At 40.3% G+C, this 22,031-nt stretch overlaps 1 protein-coding gene across 4 annotated transcripts; it reads right to left on the bottom strand.

The window, feature by feature from the left end:
- Positions 1-1,205: 1,205 nt before the first annotated feature.
- Positions 1,206-21,248, bottom strand: si:dkey-240h12.4 (death-associated protein kinase 2). Of its 4 annotated transcripts, none has more exons than XM_026348071.1 (12): positions 20,942-21,248; positions 12,492-12,663; positions 11,300-11,521; positions 10,281-10,419; positions 9,491-9,620; positions 7,074-7,122; positions 6,644-6,670; positions 6,228-6,380; positions 5,171-5,216; positions 4,966-5,055; positions 4,151-4,237; positions 1,206-3,512 (listed from the first exon to the last, which is right to left on the bottom strand). In XM_026348071.1, the coding sequence occupies exons 2-12, from the start codon at positions 12,551-12,553 to the stop codon at positions 3,432-3,434; spliced, it is 1,086 nt and encodes a 361-aa protein (XP_026203856.1). In that variant the 5' UTR covers positions 12,554-12,663; positions 20,942-21,248; the 3' UTR covers positions 1,206-3,431. The 4 variants fall into 4 exon arrangements, with proteins under 4 accessions (XP_026203856.1, XP_026203855.1, XP_026203854.1 ...); XM_026348070.1 differs by having other exon boundaries at positions 20,959-21,248; XM_026348069.1 differs by having other exon boundaries at positions 20,971-21,248.
- Between the last annotated feature and the right edge of the window lie 783 nt (positions 21,249-22,031).

Genomic DNA, 22,031 nt, shown 5'->3' with positions numbered 1-22,031 from the left:
AAATAGTTTCATCTTATTTCAAGTTTTCTTCAGAAAAACGTAGTGTTTCTTTTTTACTTTAGACACAGTTTCATCTATTATGTGATAATTACGTTAGCAGAACTTCTGCTGAAAAGAAGAGTCTGAAGCACTTGATGATGGCAAACCTATCACAGTCACAGTCACTTTCATCCTTAGGTCTTAGCAGGTTTAAAAGAGTTGAAATTGGGAGGGGGTCCAGCTTCAGGAGTGGATTGGGCTTTATGGAAATGGGGCCTCAAGGAGACAGGGGCTATAAGAGCACAGTTGTTAGAGGGTGAAAAGAGATGCTGCAGAGATGGACTTACATGGGAGGAATTATAAGAACGGTTGACAAATGTGACAGGTCTAGAAAAAGATTACAGTATTTTGAGGTAGCAGTCAAATGTACTTTTTTCAGTCCAGATTTTTCTTTGATACCTTCTTTTGGTTTCAGCCTTGGCCACATCCACAATGTTTTCTCTAACTGTGGGACCTGACTGTTGAGTTGTACCCGTGTTCTGACCTTTACAGTATATAGCTCTGCAATGTTACTATCAAAGCAACACAAGAAAGGTTGTTATTCACACATTTAGTCTCTCAACAGATAGATTATAAGGGGACCTCAGAGTTACGCCTAATATTAGATAGACTTTGATTAATCCCACAGTGGGGAAATTTCCACGTTTACCACAGCAGAGGGAAAAAAAGCTCTTTAGAAACAAACAGAAAATATATCTACAAAAATGTACCATTCACAGTTTTTTTGAGTGTTGAATATTGCACCTTCCATGGCTATTGCATGAATTTTAATACTGCATATTGGTAACACGTCACATTACATATTCACTGTGTGAATTGTGTATTACTGCAGTGATATATTGTACAGTCTGATGGCAGTGGGGAGAAACAACCTGCAGCAGTGCTTCTTCCTGCACTGGGGGGTCGTTTGTGTAAGTGCATCATTGAAAGATACCCATCCACGGGATCATTCGTGCTAAAAAGTTATCTGTAGTGGATCCAACAGCTTCTGCACAAAGATGTAGTGTTTCATTTTTTTTATTTCTATAAAGAAACTCGATGTCAGCCTTCACACACCACTGGCACTGTTGGTTTCAATGGCCTTTACTTGATACAGGGTTGATCCAAACAATAATAATAATAATAATAATAATAATAATAATAAATAAATAAAAGGAAACATCTCCCATTATATTAGACACTTTTATTCTCTGCTTTGCACACCTTGTTAGTTCAGACAATCTGCACAAGAGTAATTTACTGTTCAACACTGAACATGCATATGATTAAAAGAGAGATTCAGGATGTCTGTGACTGTTTCCATCTCTGTGCTGACATGTTATTATTGGAATGATACTACCAACAAATGTTGTTCCCATATTAATAGCAACAGGAGAAGGTGCAGTCTATGAGTGGCTCTCAGGACATAAGTAGAATCATTTATTTCTACAAAAAGTGGTTCTATTGGCTGACAAACAAGGGTGTGACCTGCAAGTCTGCAGTCCACAGCTGGCTGGCACTCACACCTACACAGAGATGTGTCCAAACATTTGGTCATAGCTTAAACAGAGGACAGGGCGGGCCAGGAATCATTCTTTACACTCTCATTTTGATCAAATCCGTCCTATATTTTTACCAGTTCACTTCTCTGAAACGTGATGTAAATTAATTGTATATATAAAACATACAAAGTCTCTAGCTTACCAGTAGATTTACTGCAATGTGTCAAATGAATCAAGTGGATGAAATGAAAAAGAAACAACTGATAGACACAGCTTGTTGTCACTAAACATACCCATGTCCACACTGAGAAGAAAGCTTTGGCAGTGAGAGAACGTTAAAGCACTACAAAACAATTGTTCAAGTCTTAAAAGTGATACCAGCTGTAGGTAGTGAGGTTATTTACAATTACATATCATGAGATACAAGTGAACACATGACAACAGAAGAGAAATATTACACTAAACATTGTATCTTCTCTAGTATGAGGCATCAGAACAAAACTTCAACTGATTGTATTACAGCTCCCAGAGAAGCCAACATCTGCCTCCTGCTAACTGCTGCCAAATAGCAGTTGAAGGGCGCATCATGCTGTTGGTCGTCCTGAGGACCAGTATCCAGCTCAGCTTCAACGTGGATGTGATTTCAGAGAGGATTCATAGGATGCTTCTTTATTTCCAAAGTTGCTAAGTATGGAATTGAAACATCAATGGCAGTTTACTGTAGGATTTGGGTGAGTGTGAAGTTCTTCCTCAAGACCCTTAAAAAGCAGTTCAAAATCTTGTTTTGCTCCAATGGCCGAGCTTCTGACTTTATTGCAGTGATATAAAGTGTGCCCTGCAGTTGACTGTTGTTACCGGTTTAACAGACTGAAACCTACAACCTGACTGGACAGTAAACCTGAACCTGGATGTAATACTGTCTTCACGACTACCGTACTTCAGAACATTGCGGAAAAGGTGTTTTCTAAAAATAGGCCCATCAAGGCAAGAAACACGTGCAACCGTTTCCCACAGTTTCATCTTGTATTCAACCTGTGTGGTCATCTGACTGTTAACTGTGTTCCCAGAACTCAGCTTCTCACTTCATTAGACTGTTTGAAAGGATGGTCAGAGCTTTCAAAATAAAACTCAAGCATAGTTGTCCTTTGAGCTTAAAAACTGTAGCATAGTAGTTTTGTACTCTGACGTTATTAGAATATAGCAATTCTCCGAATTCACGGTTCAGTTAAAAAATGTTTGTTTTGTTTTGTTCTTCCTTTTTTTAGGGGGGTTGGGGGCTCCTGAAACATGGATGACCTCTGTACTGTCCCTGAATGCAGCAGAACAGCAGCTGTGTCAATCTAATACTGTGTACTGTGTGGTATCTAATGCCAGACACAATGTCAAGAGAAAGATATTGTACTGAATTTCTGCAAATCAGGGACTATTAATACCCATCAGGGGACTGTGAGGGAGCTTACATGTCTTTCTGTTTACATACATTTACAAGTATTAGCCGCCATCACAGGACTATTAAAACAAGAATATATTTAGTATTTGCATTTGGCTCATGATGAAAACATTATCACCATGTAAAGGTCATGGAAAACAGACACAACATTACTTTAACAGTTTCTGTAGAGGAAATATATAGTCCTGCCCAAGGCTGTGTTATCAAAACTAAATATATCAGTAGCCATCCAGTTAGAGTGTAAGTTACAAAACACTCATCATTAAACCCATGGATCCATGGTGAAAGAGAGCTGAACTTAAACCAGCTCTGAAGATTCGATTCTCTTTCCAGGCACTTCTGAGACAATGTGTAAAACGTTATACATAGCAGTTCGTCTTCGAGTTCAGCAGACAGTGTAACACAAAGTCTCCCTCCAGCCTGGACCTCTGTGCTGAGCTGCAGCCGGCCCCTGGCCAGCTCTACGAACTGCTGCTGAGTCTTCGACGCAACAGGGAGGCAGGCTTGCTTTCTGTGTCCTCCACGTCGCTTTCACATTGTCTCTAGGGAGAAGGATCATTGCAAATAAATACACCAATACACATTTGTACAACTCAAACATGTTGCATAGGACTACACCAATCAGCTTTAACTTTAAAACCAGCCTCAGTCTGCAGCTATACAGCCCCATGTGCTGCGTGTTCAGACACCTGTCCATTATGACAGCATTAAACTTTTCAGCAATGTGTTGCAGTAGCTCTTTAGTAGGGGTGGACCAGACAGGCTACGCTTCGTTCCCCACATACATCAGTGAGCTTTGGACACCCATGACCCTGTTGCCAGTTCACCAATTGTCCTTCCCTGGACGACTTTTGGTATGTGCGGACCACTGCAGACTGAAAACGCTCCACAAGAGCTGCTATTCTGGAGATGCTCTAACCAAGTTGTCTGAGTCACTTAAAATCTTATTCTATACTATTTCTGCTACAAACACATTCACTTTGAGAACTGACTGGTAACAATGTAATTGACTTCACCTGTGGTGTATGTAGTATATTAAATCTGGGCCAGTTCTGAAAAGTCTGCATTCTTTCATATACAAGAGTTAGTGTTAGTTTTAAACTTAAACACCGAGAGTGATAACCGAGTACTGTAAGTATGACTAGTAGTATGTGAGTTGAATTAAGTAATATCATCTTACCTCGAGTGGATCTGGCTCTGACTTGCCTTTACACAGCAGTTTCAGATGGACGAGCCGGTTACACATCCACACCATGTTGTAGGACATCTAGAAGGGGACATGTGGAAGAAAGGACTAATGTGACAATATTCAGTTAAGCCTGACAACCAGCCCTATAACCAAGCACAATACTGCATGGTAAAATAAAACTGAAAAGTGCAGACACAGAACACACAGGGACAATCGGATTATTATGATTCATACACATTCACTGTTCATGTAAACCTCCATAGTTTCTTTGCTTGTGTAAAGCTACTTTGCGACAATGACAACTGTTAAAAGCGCTTTACAAATAAAATTTAATTGAAATTGAATTGAATTCAAGTAACACTATCCTGGATGAAAAAAAATAGCAGCTTCATTGGTAACAGGTGCCCCCGAGGTAGCCCTGCATGACAAACTGTCATGTTACAGCGATGAACCTAACTACATAGGCTCAGGAATACTTTTGTCCTTTTACACAGTCCACCTCTGTGTCTTTTCTGTGGCGTAACGAGTCCATGTTTCAGATTGTTTGACGTTCTCTAACATCTGCATGTGATGCTGAGCTTTAGAAGTATGTGGTGTACGTGCAGGAATCTTTACAGAGGATAAAATGTCCTAACATGTTGCAGCATTCTGACAAACTGCTGTAAACACATATAGGATGGAGATATGTGCATGTTAACATGTATTTTTAGCTCTGAGTGTCTTCCTCCCTTTCCTTTACCTCATTTCCTGTCATCTCTGTACTGCTCAGTGTTACATGTTGAAACTGTTCTGTTGTCCACACTCACCTTCCATTTCCTTCTTGCATTGAACTTCTTAAAGTTCTTCATATTGATTGAGGACCTGTTCCTGTTGGCCAACTGTTTGCGTGTGAGGGGCTGAAACATACAGCACGTTGTACCCGTTATACAACAACACTCAGCAGTATGATGTAATAAAGAGCTGAAGCAGGTTTGAAGACCTGAAAACGGTAGAAGGTAGAGTTGTAGTAACCTTAATCCATGGATGGAGCAAAGTCTCCTCGGCAGTCATTCTTTCGCTGCAACACACATTAACAGACAAGTAATGAGAACAGATCAGGAGAGCAAATACTACTTATATTTACTCACTCACTTCCTCTTTACAGGTGCTTTTTGACACCATTTCTATTCTGTACGAACAGAAAATGAGAGACCTCTGTCTAAATCACACTATACATCACATTAGAAGGGTTGATGTTAGGTTATTCATGCTTTTGCTCATTGCTTTATGCAAACAGCTATTTCTGAAAAGTGGTGGAGCAAGATGTCAATATTCTTTTTTCTTTCAGTTCTGTGATGGACCAAATGCGACTGTGGAGCTAAAATGTATCTGAACTGACACTTTGTTTACACTGTACTATATTCAAACATATTAGGCAAGTGTGATCATCATACCTTTAGCCCTGTTTAACTAAGATATGACAAAGAAGATTATTTATTTAGTGATGATTTGCCCAGTAACTGTAGTATTATTCTGTCTATACTCTCAACCATAAAATAAGTGTGAAGGAAGGGTCAGGGTCATTCCTATGTGAGTCTGCAGTGGGTTTCCTACTGTATCAAATTATCGAACATACCTTTAAACTGACCTTATAGTTATTTAAATAATCAGGGCTGTCAACATTAATGTCACTTAAAAACTGTGAAGAGGAACTTAGTTTGGTTTCATTTTATGTTCAGTTTTTCTATTATGGGATTCTTCTTAACAAGACCACTCAGTTATATTAGGTGTTTGTTTTAAAATGTGTCCATTTTATATTTGTGAAAGTATTTCTGGCGCTGTATGGGAAGAGAAGAGTAGTGCAGAACATCTAAAAACATAATTTAAGCCATTAGCTTTCAGTATAGTATACAACATCAATGTTCACAAGAGATCCATGAAGTGTTCTTTTTCATTTAGCACAGTCACAGTTCCCATTTGTCACTGGGTTACTCCCACAACCCTGCTGTTAGTGATTCCTAATAAGCCAACAAGGGAATAGAGCTTTTGTTAAATGACCTAAAATTAATTCTGTTCTTGTACAAGATACCTGGGATTTTTCACCAGAAGTTTCTGGATGAAATCTTTGGCCATGGAGCTGGTCATGCTGAAATGCTGTGCATCAAAATCATAGGTCATGGCAAGGATATTCCTTAAAGTCTCTTCATCGTTGTCACCTTGGAATGGTGACAAACCGCTCAATCTGAGGAAGTGCACAGCAAGAGTGACACTACAGCATGTCTACATCTCAATCTGTCCACACAGCACAGTGATTCACTGCTAAACACCAATAATCTTAACTAATAGAAAGTAAAGACGTTCAGATTGAAGTCAAAGGAAACTAAAACTGCTACAAACCAGAGTGCAGACTTCTGTTGATGAATGTACATAGTATGAAACAGCATGAGACAGCAGATGTTTCCATGCATATTTAATGGCTACAAGTACGTACATGCCCTCACTTACAGTATGTAGGTAATGACTCCAATGCTCCTGGAAGGGAAAACAAGACCCAGTCAGTCATGTGATGCAGATTTTACTTTTTTTTTTACTACTTCATGATAAAAATAAGACAAACAAAGTATTTAACTGTGTCTAATATTCCCTCAGTCTGTGAGTCGGACTGGTACATTCAAGTGATGGATCATGTGGTTAGGGACTGACAGACCTAACAACTGGAGTGAGACCGTACACAGAGAGTGGGGGCCCAGAACAGATCCCAACATGCCACTAACAGAAGAATGTACACATCCGTGCACAGAGAATGAGCAGTTAAAAGATACTAACATGTGGTCCACAAATGCCTAGAAATGCTAAGTTGATGTTCGTGCACTCACGAATCATAACAGTGTCTAGTAGATGTGACAATGTGCAATATTCAGGAAAGAAAGCTCACCACATATCTGTTGCTGGACCCAGAGGCTCATTGTTGATCACCTCAGGGGCTAAAAGAGAGAACAGTGATAGAATGTATTGATCCCTGGGGAAGCTTTTGTTGGACATTTGCACATATATGATGGTGTTACTATGACGTTTTGGTGTTGGAGTCAAACTGACTGTGCGGTTCATTGATGACTGCTCTACCAACAGATCCACAGTAGATCTTATTTGGGGTTTTTTCTGCCACCTTTTTGGTTCTTGAACATGTTTTACCTTTCCCTCTAAAGGCTTCATCAGCTCTTAGTCATTAGTTCATTAGTCAGAATTGATAAAGCAGATTTTACCTCCTGGATGGAAGGTGAAACATCTCTTTAGGAATTTAAAGCAAGTCCAGTCACCACTGAACGTTACCCATGACCCAGATGACTAGGAGTCTTCAATAATAGAGTCTTACAGGCTGATAGTACACTGGTGGTAGAGTGCACTGCCTGTTTTTTCCTATGAACTGGCTTCTTCCAGGCATTTCTGGACCTCTTTTTGAGTGGTCCTTGGAACTTGGGATACTCTTCTGACCAATGTCTGTGGAGATTCTCGGTCCCAAAGCTTCTACATGTTAACAACTGGATTTGCTTGAGGGTCATGAAAACTTTTCAGGTTCATGTTTCAGGGAGTTCAAGGAATGAGCCTTGTTCAGACCACATACAGGTTGTTGTTTTGTGTTATTAGACATGAATCATTAAAATCTTACTGCCCAATCAGAAATCTTGCGAGGAGCTCCTGTGTGTGTGTTTGTGTTGGTGAAGGTATGCTTCTTCCACAAAATGAAACAAATAAGAAGGAATTAAGAAATCTGTGAGTGACCTGTGCACTTTTGCTGCAAAGGTCCTGGTAGAGCTCTTTATCTCTACCCACCGTGAGTTTCTAGTGTGACATGCAATAACCCAGTTGAGTCTAGTTGATAATCATCAGCTGGTTCAGTACATTTTCTCCTTCTATCTTAATGCACAAAACCTTTTTATTGTTTGAAAAGTCATAAGATGTAATAACAACATTTATTTATATTTCACCTTTCAACCCACTGTTACCACATCGTCATTTCTTGTTATGTTGCCTTATTGAGCTGCACAGGAAATATGTTTAACTGTTGAATATAAGATCTCATAGAAGCCTCATACATCACTGAAAACCCTTCCTATTGGTTGTGACATAGATGTTCTGCACAGGTGTTACTCTCCAGAGGAAGTGGTGTCATTGATGGAGAATAGAAGTCGGTTGAAATGTAATGATCCAAATGAAGAAGAATCAGGAAATCAGTCGTATCACAGATAGGTTTTTAAAACCATTTGCCATTTAAGTCTTGTTTAATAACCACTATGGCTTAGTTAGGGCTAGCCAGGCACACCACATTAAATGTTAACATCTGAAAATTAGAAATACTACACACAAATGCCAGTGTTGTGTTCACTGATGGATGATTTGGAATGACACAATAAGAAACTGACATGGGATGAATGAGTGGGTTAGAGTCACCTTTCATCTCAAAGCTGATGATGGTTTGAGGTGACGATGTTTACATTCGGGTTTCACTTAGTAGCTTAAGGATATTGAAAAAAAAGCGTAGGTCAAACTGACATCTATTATTTTACGTACACACATATTAAAATATGGTATTGAATGTCTTAAAAAACTCAGCTAGATTGAGTGGTGCATCAGTTCTTTGTCCTACTTTGTCTTGTGAGTGGTTGATACCAACATCATTAGGACATTTGACATTTTTAGGTTTCAGGTTAGAATTAGGTTTAGGTCAGCATTAGCAGAGCTGCGGTCTGACACCTATCAACTTCCTGTATGATGTTGATAGTTGATAGATTATATCGTGTTGTTGAACCAGCTAGTGACTGGTTCAACAACACGATCTAATCGTTTTGGTAAAGCCTGTGGCCAGAATAAGTTCTCTCTTTCTGATAGCGTGACTCTTGAAGAGATACCTCTTTTATAGAACTTTACCTCTTGCCCTTGTTTTCATTGTAAGATAAAACGGTCTGGTTCATCAGTTAATTATCTTTTGTAAGCCATTAAGCATAACTCTGCTTTCTAACCAAGATTCTTTGCTCACTGTCAAGTTTTAACTTACTGTAGATCTTGCAGACTCTCACTTAAATGTCACACAACTGTGGATTCCTTCCCTTTTTATAAATAAATGAAAGTATTCTTCATAGTGGTAGCAATCAAGTACCGTTCTAATTCTTTCCATGATTCTCTCCTACCAGACCTCTGCTACACTGGGTGGTCAGGATTGATGAGATGATCTCTTTGCAACTCTAGCTGCAACTCAAAATCTTAATCAGCTCTTACTGCATGTTTATGCACAAAACAACATAATATGCCCCAGCAGAAGTCTTGCAAACACATCAAAGGAACATCAGTACTCACCAATGTACTGTGGTGTGCCACTTGTGCTCCTGTACTCTTCACCCGGAAGAAACAGGTGGGCCAGGCCAAAGTCGATTAGTTTGATGTTGGGGTTTGGTGACACTTTGTCTGACAGCATAATGTTCTCTGGCTGAAAAGAGAGATTAATGTTGTTCCGGTGAAAGCACATATTTAATTTATAAATAAAAAAATATATACAAATTTTGTAGATGTTTTAATGGATCTGAAACCCAAGATTGAAACTGAGATGTAAATGTCCATAACATCATGTTTCAGTTCCAGAAGATGGAACCATGACATCCTGCTGTTGCAGACATCAAATCTGCTTAATGTTTCCTACATACTAATCGCAACACCCAGACATTATCTTCACTTATCCCAGAAATCTGATATTTCTCTCATTTCTGATAAAAGAGAACTCATAACTTGCCTTTGCTCACAGATTTGATGGTAAGAAAGTAACATTGTGGTGATTTAGAAGGCATACGGTGAGCGGTATGTTAGCAGCAGCTTTGGTCCTAGGTGTATGTGATCACTATGCAATCGCCTTGAAGCCTATAATTACACTTGAGATGTGTTTCTGCACATGTAGCAATAATATATGGACTAATTGAAACAGAATGTAGGTTTGCCGTGTTTCTGGATTTTTACTATACGTAACACATACAACACATGCAAATCACAAAATAATTATTCTATTTTAAATTGGGACATGCTGTATATTTTGTACAAACACAAACTAACTGTGGATTTGTAGAATCACCCCTTCAATGTAGGTCAGTTTACTTACCTTGAGGTCAAAGTGGGCAATGTTCTTGCTGTGCATGAATCCCAGTCCCTCCAGGATCTGCTTCAAGAACTCAATGGCCTCACTCTCCAACAGGCTCTCCTTTTCAGCAATGAAGTCAAACAACTCCCCTCCATTAACACTACATTACACAGAAAGGTGTGTGAGAATGTGTATGTGTCTCTTATTTTGTTTGCAGACAGTTTAATTCCTACAATCCTAAGCATCCATTTCCTGTGCTATACTAATACTAGTACTCACATATTGATTAAAATATTGTAAAATAGGTGCTTTTGCCAAACTAGGCACAGAATTCATGTGAGTTTGTCACTACAGCTTCTAGTCATTTAGTGCATTCGCTTACTGTGTAGCTAGTGCACAGTACTGTGCCTCAACGCATCCTGTTACAGATACTAAAAGTATATGTACATCCTATATCTGACATTTGATGATCACAGTAAAACAAATAGCTGATCAGACCAACACTGTAACACATGGATTTTGAGTGACAGGTTATCCCTATCAACTACACATGTCAATTGTTTTGCTAGATGTATAATACATATCTACATCTACATAGATATAGTAGATGTACATATACATCATGCTTTTGTTTTCAGTTCAGCACTGATTAGAACAATGTTTTCATACTGTTCCTTTGCACATAAAACCAAATCAAACAAAGTGACACGGTGTGAGAACATGTTACATCACATTTGCACCTGTTTTGCAGTTGCCGTTCCTGAATAACATGCTTCACAAAGTGTCTCACAGTTATGTGATTAGTAACTAGAAGGGACAGGCAGACAGCATGTCATCTAACATATTATTTGGAACATGTCACTGTTGAGCCAACTGACACTGCTTTATTCTGCTGTAACAAGGCAAAATGTCTGATTGTGGCCTTCACTAACTAAACAACAGCCATGTTTGCACACATGCAGGTGCACTCTGGATTAGTCCAGGAAAACTACGCGCTAGTCATAGGTCAAACACACATACACACACTCTTGTCAACTCACAGCTCCAGAATTAGCACCACCTCAGATCGACTCTCAAACACATCTTTGAGAGTCACAATATTTGGATGTTGTACAGCTTGTAGGATCTCCACCTCCCGCTCCACACTGCTCCTTTCTAGGCCAAGGCGGCTGCACGCGTTCTTCCGAATCTTCAGGAACTTGCCGGCCCAAATAGTCCCAGATGCCCTTTCACGAACCTGTCGAACTTGACCAAAATGCCCACTGGATGGGGAAAGGACATAATTCACCGTGAACACCAAGATTCGGACGCAGGAAAATAATGTTGTTTTGTGCAAAATTTTAGGTTTTATCTTATACCTACTGCAAAACAGCCCTGTAGTCCAAAAGTTTCAATATAAAGTCGCTTTTGACCACACATTATCACCAAGGATGTAACCGATGTGAAACTGAGGTGGTAACCACGATACACTAGTTTACGATCTCATGTTGTCACACTTGATGTTTCTTATGATGTGTTACAGGTAATTAAATTGTGTGACCTAGTTGACAGGTCTTATCATTCATTTAACTTCCCTGAATTTTCCATTGGGTAATTTATGTAGATGGTAGATAGTATCCAGCTACTTTACATGTAATGTATGACTAAACAGCCTAACTTGTGTGTAATGGCAGTTGATCTGGCATTGTTGCAGAAACGTGTGGAGATGACACATTCAGTGGAACGGCATTTTGTTATTCTTTAAATAAGAATTAAAAAAAGTACGTATGCTTGTATATGTGCCCATTTTTGTGTAGGAGTAGAAATCAGATGCAAGCACATTCACCCTGTTTTTAAAAGTGACTATTATTGATGTGAATACTTGCTGTGCACCAGTTTAGGGTGACTTACAAATGTCCTTGTTTGTCACACAATAGCTATTTGAAACTGATAAACTTGCATTAGCAAACACAACGTGCCATTAGAACACAGCACAAAGGTTTGCTGGTGGTGTGCAGATCTTCCATTTTAGAAACAGCTGTTTCAGCTCCAATAGTCGATTACATTAACAATATCTGCACTGTATTTCTGACTGATTTGACGTTAGAATCTGCTTTTCCTCCATCAACGTTGTCATACTGTCATACACTCTTAGGTCTCATGTCTTCTCTAATGGCTTTATTCCTCTTTCCCTCAAATCTCACTAGTCTCCCTGTCCCTGCTGGTAGAGACTCTGAACAGTCACAGCCATACCTTCCCAGAACTTCCCCGATCTCATAGAAGTCCTCCACATTTTCAGGTTTGAAAACTGCCATGTTGATTTGCTTTGATCCACCTGGTCCCTTTCCAGTGAAATCCTCCAGTAATTCTGGTTATTTATCAGTCAACATCAAGTGGTTCATGATCCTCCAAACTCCTGTTGGACCTGGGTATGAGTAGCAGATGTCAGAAATTAGATATGCCCACAGATCCTGTAGTTAACACACAGCTGAGCAGCACATTAGGTATAGGTGTAGGTCATGAAATGTGAACAGGGGATTGTTTTACATATTATACAGTCACGTTTTCAGTGCTGACAAATCCATGAGTTCTTCTGTGTCATCACCTTTAATGTTTACCCTAAGCGTCAGCTGTTGCTGTGGTTAATGTGAATATAACATTTTAAGTACTGTGTTCACTGTTAGTAAAACACTTTGTGTCTCTTCATTATCCAGCTGTGCATATCTATGACTACGAGGCAGTGCAGTTTCTAGGATATTTTGTTTTTAGAGCTTTTCAGCATTTCAGCTGTGGATTAATTGCCTTTAATTCTTGTGTTTTATGTGCTACATGGTAAACCCAGCGTTGCTTCGTGGCTTGTGTTATATAACATAAAGCCCTGGGCTGGATGAAGTTCCTAGAGGTAATAGGTAAAAATTAACTTTTCACACCGACTCGCAGAAAAGCGTGGGTACAATGGACTAGATGTGGAGAGGTAGCAGGTGAAATAAAGATGAAAAATAAAGTCACAGCTTTATTTTAACATGCTCAATATTATCACGTCTAATTTTTATTACATAAGTGTGAATAAAGGTGACAGCAGCTGGAAGGTTCGTCTGTCTGGATATGTGTAGACAGACGATTAGTGCAGAATCGAGTATCTTTGTATCACTTTGTAAAAAGCCTCTGCACTCAAGTAAGAATGTTCCAAATCTCAAATGACATGTATGTTGCATGTAACATGAGACTTTATGTTATTCTATTTTATTCTAGAAGTTAATTCTACTTCAGCCTTGTTACTAGATGAACCTGTGCTGCTACTACTCCTACTCCTGCTGCTCTGTGTTATTTACTAAGGTTAAACCTTGGCACTGAAAGAGTGCTGTGCTACTCCTGACAAAGCTCCTGTTATCAATCAATACCATGTACTGTAAATGTTCACACTTCTGGAGAGGCTAGAACAAATTTTGCTTAAAAATGACACTGTGGTATCTCAGTATCTAGCTTGTGTCAACCATCTCCTGCATTTGCTGCGAGAATTAATTACGTCAATATGAACAGTATTTCCTGTTCTGTGGGACATGAAAATCACCAAGACTACGATAATCAGCTTCTACAGCCACAGAGACCACACATGGGTGCAGCGCTTCCTCATTTCAACTTCTACTACTGTACTACACCTTCTAACGTGTATTTTTAAAGTTGGATGCAACCTCACAAGACAATAAATTAACCCTTAACTGCACCTTAACTAAAGCTGGAAGCTCTCATTTGCATTCTTTCAACAACGGTCACCAAAGTGTCCCGTCCCAGTCATCATCACCTTTTACAAATATTGCATTTTGTCCTGACATGTCTGCCCCTCCCTGTCTGATGACACTTGGGAATTCTTATAACGCTCAGTATGACATCAACTCTGCATAACCAACTTCCCCTTGTTCGTCTGACTTCTCTACATGATACAGTTCAAAAGCATCACTGTGTGTGGGAACAACAAATGACTGCTTGATTAGTCCTACCTACAGTGTAAAGGTGTGCATCATCTCTGCTGGTTAAAACAACGCCTTCCAACATCTCTGACATCACAGCACTTTGTTCAGCACTGTTCCGCGTCTACACATTTCGGGTTCTATTTTAACTGACTCAGTATTAGTTTGTGTCAGATGTTGTGTCCATTTCTGTTGGGAACAGGGAACAAATGGGGTTGAACTGACTTTGTTACAGGTTTAATAACCAGGTTATTTTATAAAAACATAGTGCTACACCCTGCAGTACAGTAGGTGGTGGATTCAGCAGAGGAGAAGAAGTAAAGGCACAGATGAAAATCATATGTAAATTAAAACATTTGCAAAATAATAAAAAAATGTTCTAATTTAAAACTAAAATTGTGCAGAATTCACATGAATTAACCTGCTAGAGTTCCACGAGCCTGCACCTACCTGATCTCTCTTGTTGCTCACTGCTATCTACAAATGAACACGTGCTAGTTCCACCAGAACTGCAAGGCAGCAAAACTCAGTTGAAGCAGTTGTGAAGCTGATGCTCCTTCAGTGACAGATCAAGTTTGCCTGACCTCATAAAGTAAGTAACCTGTTGAAGTATTTTTAGCTATTTGTTTCTGGAGGTAATGCTTTTCTACTTGGCACACGCTGCTGTAGAAATGTAGAGAAGTTGCACGGTAAAACATTTCTGAATATTACTGACTTGGACACACTCTGGTCTGTGCATTGACTCATGAACATCAATCTTTCAAAGGTAAGATATAGGTAAGGCACTAAACATGTATTTCTTTAACTGTGTATACAATGTAGAGCAATACAAGTCAAATCTAAATACTGTGTGAAACACTGGTTTGTGTCATTTTAAAACATATCACATAATATTACACATCACTCAGTTCAGTTAGACAGATCTACCTTAATGATCGGTGGATGGATTGATCCAAATATCCCCAGTATCGATAGCTAATGGTTCAATACTCGCGTCATAGAATTGATACTTTAGTTTCTATTTCTCTCCTCTACATTCGGTAAATTGGGCCGCTCTCATCAACAAATAGACAAGTCTGTGCACTGCTCCTTTTACATCTCTTATACATGTTGCTCCCCCTCCTCCTGTTGACCTGGCATCACATCATTCTGTGGTGCTAACAGACGCTGTTGGCTGCAACGAGTGAGAGAAAGAGTAAAGAGTGTTGTGTGGAGCTGTGTTCACTTTTACGGTTGTAAATGAAAGTAGGAAGGCTGTTCTCTAGTGTGGCAATGCCAGACAGAAGTCAGAGAAAGAGTCATTTCAATCCAATATCCAGGTGGTTTCTTTACTGTTCGAGTAACATTTTACTAATTGTTCATTTTCAAAGTGGAACTGGTCCTCACAGTTATTTTAAAATACATATTGAATTAATTTAAGGATAATAAAGCAGTAGGTTACTCACTTGTCCAGTTTTAGACAAGACAGCAGTAAAACAAGTCTAGTAATTTCACATTATAACAATGATAGAAAATATGATGTCATATGCAGCTTTTATAGATTTCCAAATATAATATAAATAATATACTTCATCTCAGTTGATTCATGTTCAAATACCGCAGGGCCAAATGACTTCAACAGAAAAGTAGAAGTCTACATAAAAAACTACAAGAACAAGAACAACGTAGTGTGCGCTGCAGAGAAGAGATGAATTTATTGGTCCCTGCTGGACAACTGTACATCAATGACAGCACTACTACAGAGTTTCACTGTGTCAAAAGACGTCTCAACATGTGGCCAGGAAGAACCAGGCCATCCTGGGGTTTATGTCCCCCGACTTCCCCGACCAACTGATCCATAGCCTCCCCACTTGTATTGGAGCTCAGTTATTCCTGCTTAGTTGTCAACAACTAAGCCCATAGCAGCATTTGCTTTGACAGTGTACAGCTTTTGCCTTAGCTGCATCTAGTGTGTCTAGAGTGTTTTCCCACCAACCCAAACCAAACTGAACTGTCCCCCGTCTCAACACACCCTTTATCTGCTTTTTCTTTCCCGCAGCAAAGTCTCCAGTTCCCTTTAAGCTTTGACTAAAGTAACCTAATGAGTCAGCCTGACCACGCTCACAACTAGAGCTTTCACTTTAACTTTCATTTGCTCACATGACTTAACACACCAGGATATGATCAACCACATTGTTTCTGGGAGTTCCCACAAAAGGGTTATGCCACAAGCAAATACATCCTCAATTCCTGACGTTACATCATTCAACTCTTGTAATTGTGTGGATAACACGCATGTGAGAAAAGGCACTGCCACAGCTGTTTTGAACTGGACGTGAAGCTGTTGCTGCACCATGCTTCTCAACGTGGACACTCCAGCTCAGCTTCCTGTCAGTGTGTAAACCCTTAGTACTCGTAGAGACATGTTTTCACTGTCCCTAGTCATCACGGGCTGACAGTCCCTAACCTTGCTGAGGTCAAGTACCAGCTCTTTAGTTTGCTTTACTTTTAAATGAGCTCCCACACCAGTTCTCAAAGTCAACAGTCTCTGGCCTCGTACAGCAGGAGTAACACAATGGTTTTAGCCAAGAATTCAATGATGTAATTATTTGGCTGGTTGATTCTGCAATCAGTAGCATAGAGTATGAAGAGGACAGGTGAACTCATGAACTGCGGTGCTGCTATGTTGCCTATCTGGCCTGACCCTCACCTGTCCTTTCATTTGCTAGCGCAAGTGGGGTTGTTGGGTTTTCTATATGATTCTGTATGCAGTCATATTTTGTAAGATCTTAAACCTTAGTTTAATTTCTAGACTTGCAAGTGTCACCTATAATCAATAAAACTCATGCATACACTCTATGGTCACACTATAGTTTACTGATACTAATAAACTTTACTCTAACCCTAACTCATTTGTGTATTTTCTTTATTTAACCAGGAGAAAATCCCATAGAAATTCCAAATCTCATTTTCTAGAGAGGCATTGTCTAAGACAACACAGTTAGACCTTCACTTTGGCTCAGTAGTATTGGGTAAAACAATCAGCTGATTAATGTAAAAGGCACCAATCAACAATTGAAAACTGTTTCCAACAGATTCAGGTTCTCTAGATGCTGTGATCCCTTTAAATTCACCATAGCTGAGTCACATTACATCCTGTGTACCCTGCACCAGATTTGCATAGAGGCAGTGGGGTCTGCAGAGTGTAGAGGTTTGCAGGATATGAGTGCAGATTCTGGACTGGCAGAAATCGTTTTGAACACCTTACGAAAGATGGATTTTACTTTTATTTCAACCTGTGCATTGAGCCAACCAAACCTGCTTTTTCTGAGTAACATGACTGCAAGAAAACGCATTGACTTACTGATACGGAGGTGGTTTCTCACCCTTTGAGTTAAGTCACTGTCTAACACCTGCCCTTCTGTCCCTCTTTAAACACTGGTAGATGGTCCTGCAGAGTCTGCCCTGGCCTGGAGAGCTACAGTAGTAGAGGACCTCTAGAGTACAAGCACCAAATGCTCATGTCCACGATGCCGAGCGTAAGTCTTGCACAAGAGTTCAACAACTAGTGTCACTGTGGCTCAAGCACTTTGTGGTTCTGCCCTGGTAAAACTGCTAGGCGTCCTATAGTTGGCAGCAGACTGCAAATTAATGAATATTTTCCTATCTGTGCAACACCCCCCAACCACAGTGGACCCCACATGTACTGACTGCACAGGTATTCTGTGCATGTGTCGTGATACAGCCACATGCAATGAAATGTAACCACAGTTACAGCTGTACAAACTATACCCCCCTTAAATAGCCAAGTGTACAATGCAGGAGACTCTAGTGATCAGAGGTACTTTGTGGATATAGTGCTGCTGACCAGCGCTGTAGTGAGTATTCGCTAGAGGGCGGGAGTAGTCCCTGTTCAGTTCCACATGTAGGTAACATAATTCTAGCTGAGAGAAGGAGCCATGAAGGAAAGAAGAAGCTAGTAAGAACATGTTTAGCTGATCACAGTGTTAATGCTGCCTGAAGGCTCAGCATCAAAACGCTTTCTCACTGTGAATGGCTTCCAGAGCCACTGCACATAGAAGGTTCGCCTCGGGAGTTTTGTCCTTCAAGACACTAAACATGTTGATCCTTTTAGCACTAGAAGAGGTCCAGCTCTACAGAGCAACTTAGCATTTTTTTAGGTGAGACCATGCTGAAGCTTGCTGAAAGAGCTGACACGTGTCGTCACATGTGGACACAGAGGCACTAAATGTGCTTTTGACTGTGCGTCACATACGGCCAATAAAACACTGGAGTGTTTGTGCTGCCCTGGCAGCAGAAACAACCTAACAAACATCCTCTCTTGGGACGGGCTGTTGTGTAACAGCAAATTCCGATTCCATCTTTTTGTACATGATTCCCATTATAGCCCCTGAATCGTGACGGCGTTCAGTGTGGACTGGGTCCTGTGTGGACTGGGTCCTGTGTGGACTGGGTCCTGTGTGGACTGGGTCCTGTGTCCTTCCTATGAGAACGTTTTTCTTGTGTCATTGATCTAAAATTTCAAATCAATTAAACAAACTTTATTTCTATTGCTCAACATCATCTTAAGGCATTTTACATGTACTGCATTTGCGCTCTGAGGGGGCAGTATACACGGAGCTCGCTCTTCAGAAAGGAGGAAATGCTAATACATGCATCATGTAAATGTATCATGTATCCAGTCTTAGAACTGAACTGGACCAACTGGACAACCTGAAGACCTCGACACAAAACAAATTTAAAAATCCACACTGCTTTAGAAAGTAAAGAAAAATGAAGGAACAACCCACACTGGACAAGGCTAAAGGGGAAGAGGAGGAGCGGGTTTCCAGTTTCACGTTCCTGGTACAGGCACAGTATCTGAGCACCTCAACTGAAACCTAAACGCCTCACACCTGGCTGAGAGGGCACTGCAGCACCTCTTTAAAGTGACAACCTCCCCCAATACCTGCGTCTGCTGTTGCACGATAAAGAGCATCCTGACGTCCAGACAGGAAAAACTAGTCAGTGGATCATCTCCACACCCTGGACGTCCCCTGTCCCCCACCCTCCTCTCAGGGAGGCCCCACAACAACTACCCCGACCTCAAAGTTTGTGTCTAGATCTGCAGTGATAATGAAGGATTGTGTCTGTCCATGAAGACAGAAGGTTCAGATCCTTCACGAGCCTCTTTGTAACTATTATAAACTTACAGATGGATCTAGTCTACAGGTGAATCTAGTCTACAGGTGAATCTAGTCTACAGGTGGATCTAGTCTACAGATGGATCTAGTCTACAGGTGGATCTAGTATACAGATGGATCTAGTCTACAGGTGAATCTAGTCTACAGATGGATCTAGTCTACAGGTGAATCTAGTCTACAGATGGATCTAGTCTACAGATGGATCTAGTCTACAGGTGAATCTAGTCTACAGATGGATCTAGTCTACAGGTGGATCTAGTATACAGGTGAATCTAGTCTACAGGTGGATCTAGTCTACAGATGAATCTAGTCTACAGATGGATCTAGTCTACAGATGAATCTAGTCTACAGGTGGATCTAGTCTACAGGTGGATCTAGTCTACAGATGGATCTAGTCTACAGATGGATCTAGTCTACAGGTGGATCTAGTCTACAGATGGATCTAGTCTACAGGTGGATCTAGTCTACAGGTGGATCTAGTCTACAGATGAATCTAGTCTACAGATGAATCTAGTCTACAGATGAATCTAGTCTACAGATGGATCTAGTCTACAGGTGAATCTAGTCTACAGATGGATCTAGTCTACAGATGGATCTAGTCTACAGGTGGATCTAGTCTACAGATGAATCTAGTCTACAGATGAATCTAGTCTACAGATGGATCTAGTCTACAGATGGATCTAGTCTACAGGTGAATCTAGTCTACAGGTGGATCTAGTCTACAGGTGGATCTAGTCTACAGGTGGATCTAGTATACAGGTGAATCTAGTCTACAGGTGGATCTAGTCTACAGGTGAATCTAGTCTACAGATGGATCTAGTCTACAGGTGAATCTAGTCTACAGATGGATCTAGTCTACAGATGGATCTAGTCTACAGATGGATCTAGTATACAGATGGATCTAGTCTACAGATGGATCTAGTCTACAGATGGATCTAGTCTACAGGTGAATCTAGTCTACAGATGAATCTAGTCTACAGGTGGATCTAGTCTACAGATGGATCTAGTCTACAGGTGAATCTAGTCTACAGATGGATCTAGTCTACAGATGGATCTAGTCTACAGGTGAAGTCTACAGGTGAATCTAGTCTACAGATGGATCTAGTCTACAGATGAATCTAGTCTACAGATGGATCTAGTCTACAGATGAATCTAGTCTACAGATGGATCTAGTCTACAGATGAATCTAGTCTACAGATGGATCTAGTCTACAGATGGATCTAGTCTACAGATGGATCTAGTCTACAGGTGAATCTAGTCTACAGATGGATCTAGTCTACAGATGAATCTAGTCTACAGATGGATCTAGTCTACAGATGGATCTAGTCTACAGGTGGATCTAGTCTACAGATGAATCTAGTCTACAGATGGATTTAGTCTACAGATGAATCTAGTCTACAGATGAATCTAGTCTACAGGTGAATCTAGTCTACAGGTGAATCTAGTCTACAGGTGAATCTAGTCTACAGATGGATCTAGTCTACAGATGGATTTAGTCTACAGATGGATCTAGTTTCACCCTGCCCATCGTTCAAATGTAGAAGTAGCCTACCGTACAGCGGCTCTTACCGGAGCTCTTACCGGAGCTCTTACCGGAGTCACGGCTGCTTCCAGCTGTTCCCAGGAGCCGTCGTCTGTCCCCCGGACCCGGATTGTCGCTGCTCTGCTCCGGATAAACGTCCCAGGATCACAATGTGCGTGTGAGCGTGTGCATGTGCCGCTAGGCTCGGCCCTCACGCTCCCAGACGGTCGAGGAATGCGGAAAACAGCCACGTTCACTCGACGTCGTGTCCGATTCACCGTAAACACGAGTTGAGCAACCTGGAGAGGCGTTCACGGCCCCTCCTGCAGAATAAGACATTCAACAACCCGCCTGGTCTCTTTAACTTAGTTCAGGATCAGAGGGCGACAAACGGAGAGGTGGTGAAACGGACACTTCCTGTTTCAAAATAAAAGCGGAAAAGACAAATCCAGACCCATTCTGTGTCGACAGCAGTTGTAGAAAAAAGATTCAACCAGCCATAGTCTTTGTCAATAACATTAGGTGGAGCAACAAAATGATTTTTCTTGCTGGCTTTCATTTGTGTTAAGACACATGGGTATGTCTTCTAAATGTCTTATTTATTTCTTTTTGTTATTAGACAAAACATACTATAAAATTGTGCTTATCTAATAGTTACTGATATGTGAAATTGTTGTGGGGGTTATTACTTCTTTAAAAAAGATGACAACATATGTTACTATGTGTCTCTAGTGCGCTTTAAGCCATGCAGCTACATTATCATGCAAAGGGTGGATGGACTGATTGAAGAGAGAACATGTGGGTTTGTGGTGAGCATGAGTGTTGCATGTGTGACAACTTCTGTATAAACTGTATATATATATATATATATATAAGAGCCTGTGGCACAGAATGGTGCACTAGAGAGCAATAGCCTAAATAACAAAAACCTCAATAATGTATTAATCTAACTGTAAATATGACATTTAAATAATGCAAACAAAACCAACAGCACTGTTTAAATAATTTATCAAATCTAGAGACACTTAGTGAAACGCCAGGTGGCATTTGACCCCACACACTAGAAATTCAATTTCACTTTTATTTTATTCATATAAAGTGCTCTGAAAAAGTATTTGCC

The sequence above is a fragment of the Anabas testudineus genome, chromosome 11 (assembly GCF_900324465.2).
Source record: "Anabas testudineus chromosome 11, fAnaTes1.2, whole genome shotgun sequence".
In the NCBI taxonomy this organism is placed as follows: Eukaryota; Metazoa; Chordata; class Actinopteri; order Anabantiformes; family Anabantidae; genus Anabas; species Anabas testudineus.
The sequence above is the reverse complement of the archived record's forward strand: the minus strand, read 5'-3'. Positions and strand labels throughout refer to the sequence as shown.

Bases quoted from the DNA above. Each gene is read 5' to 3' on its own strand.
- si:dkey-240h12.4 (XM_026348071.1), bottom strand. From the start codon at position 12,553: ATGGCAGTTTTCAAACCTGAAAATGTGGAGGACTTCTATGAGATCGGG. The intron at 7,123-9,490 runs GTGAGTACTGAT...TCTCTCTTTTAG, and splicing joins TGGCACACCACAGTACATTG to CCCCTGAGGTGATCAACAAT. The intron at 6,381-6,643 runs GTAAGTGAGGGC...GCACTTCCTCAG, and splicing joins GGAGTCATTACCTACATACT to ATTGAGCGGTTTGTCACCAT.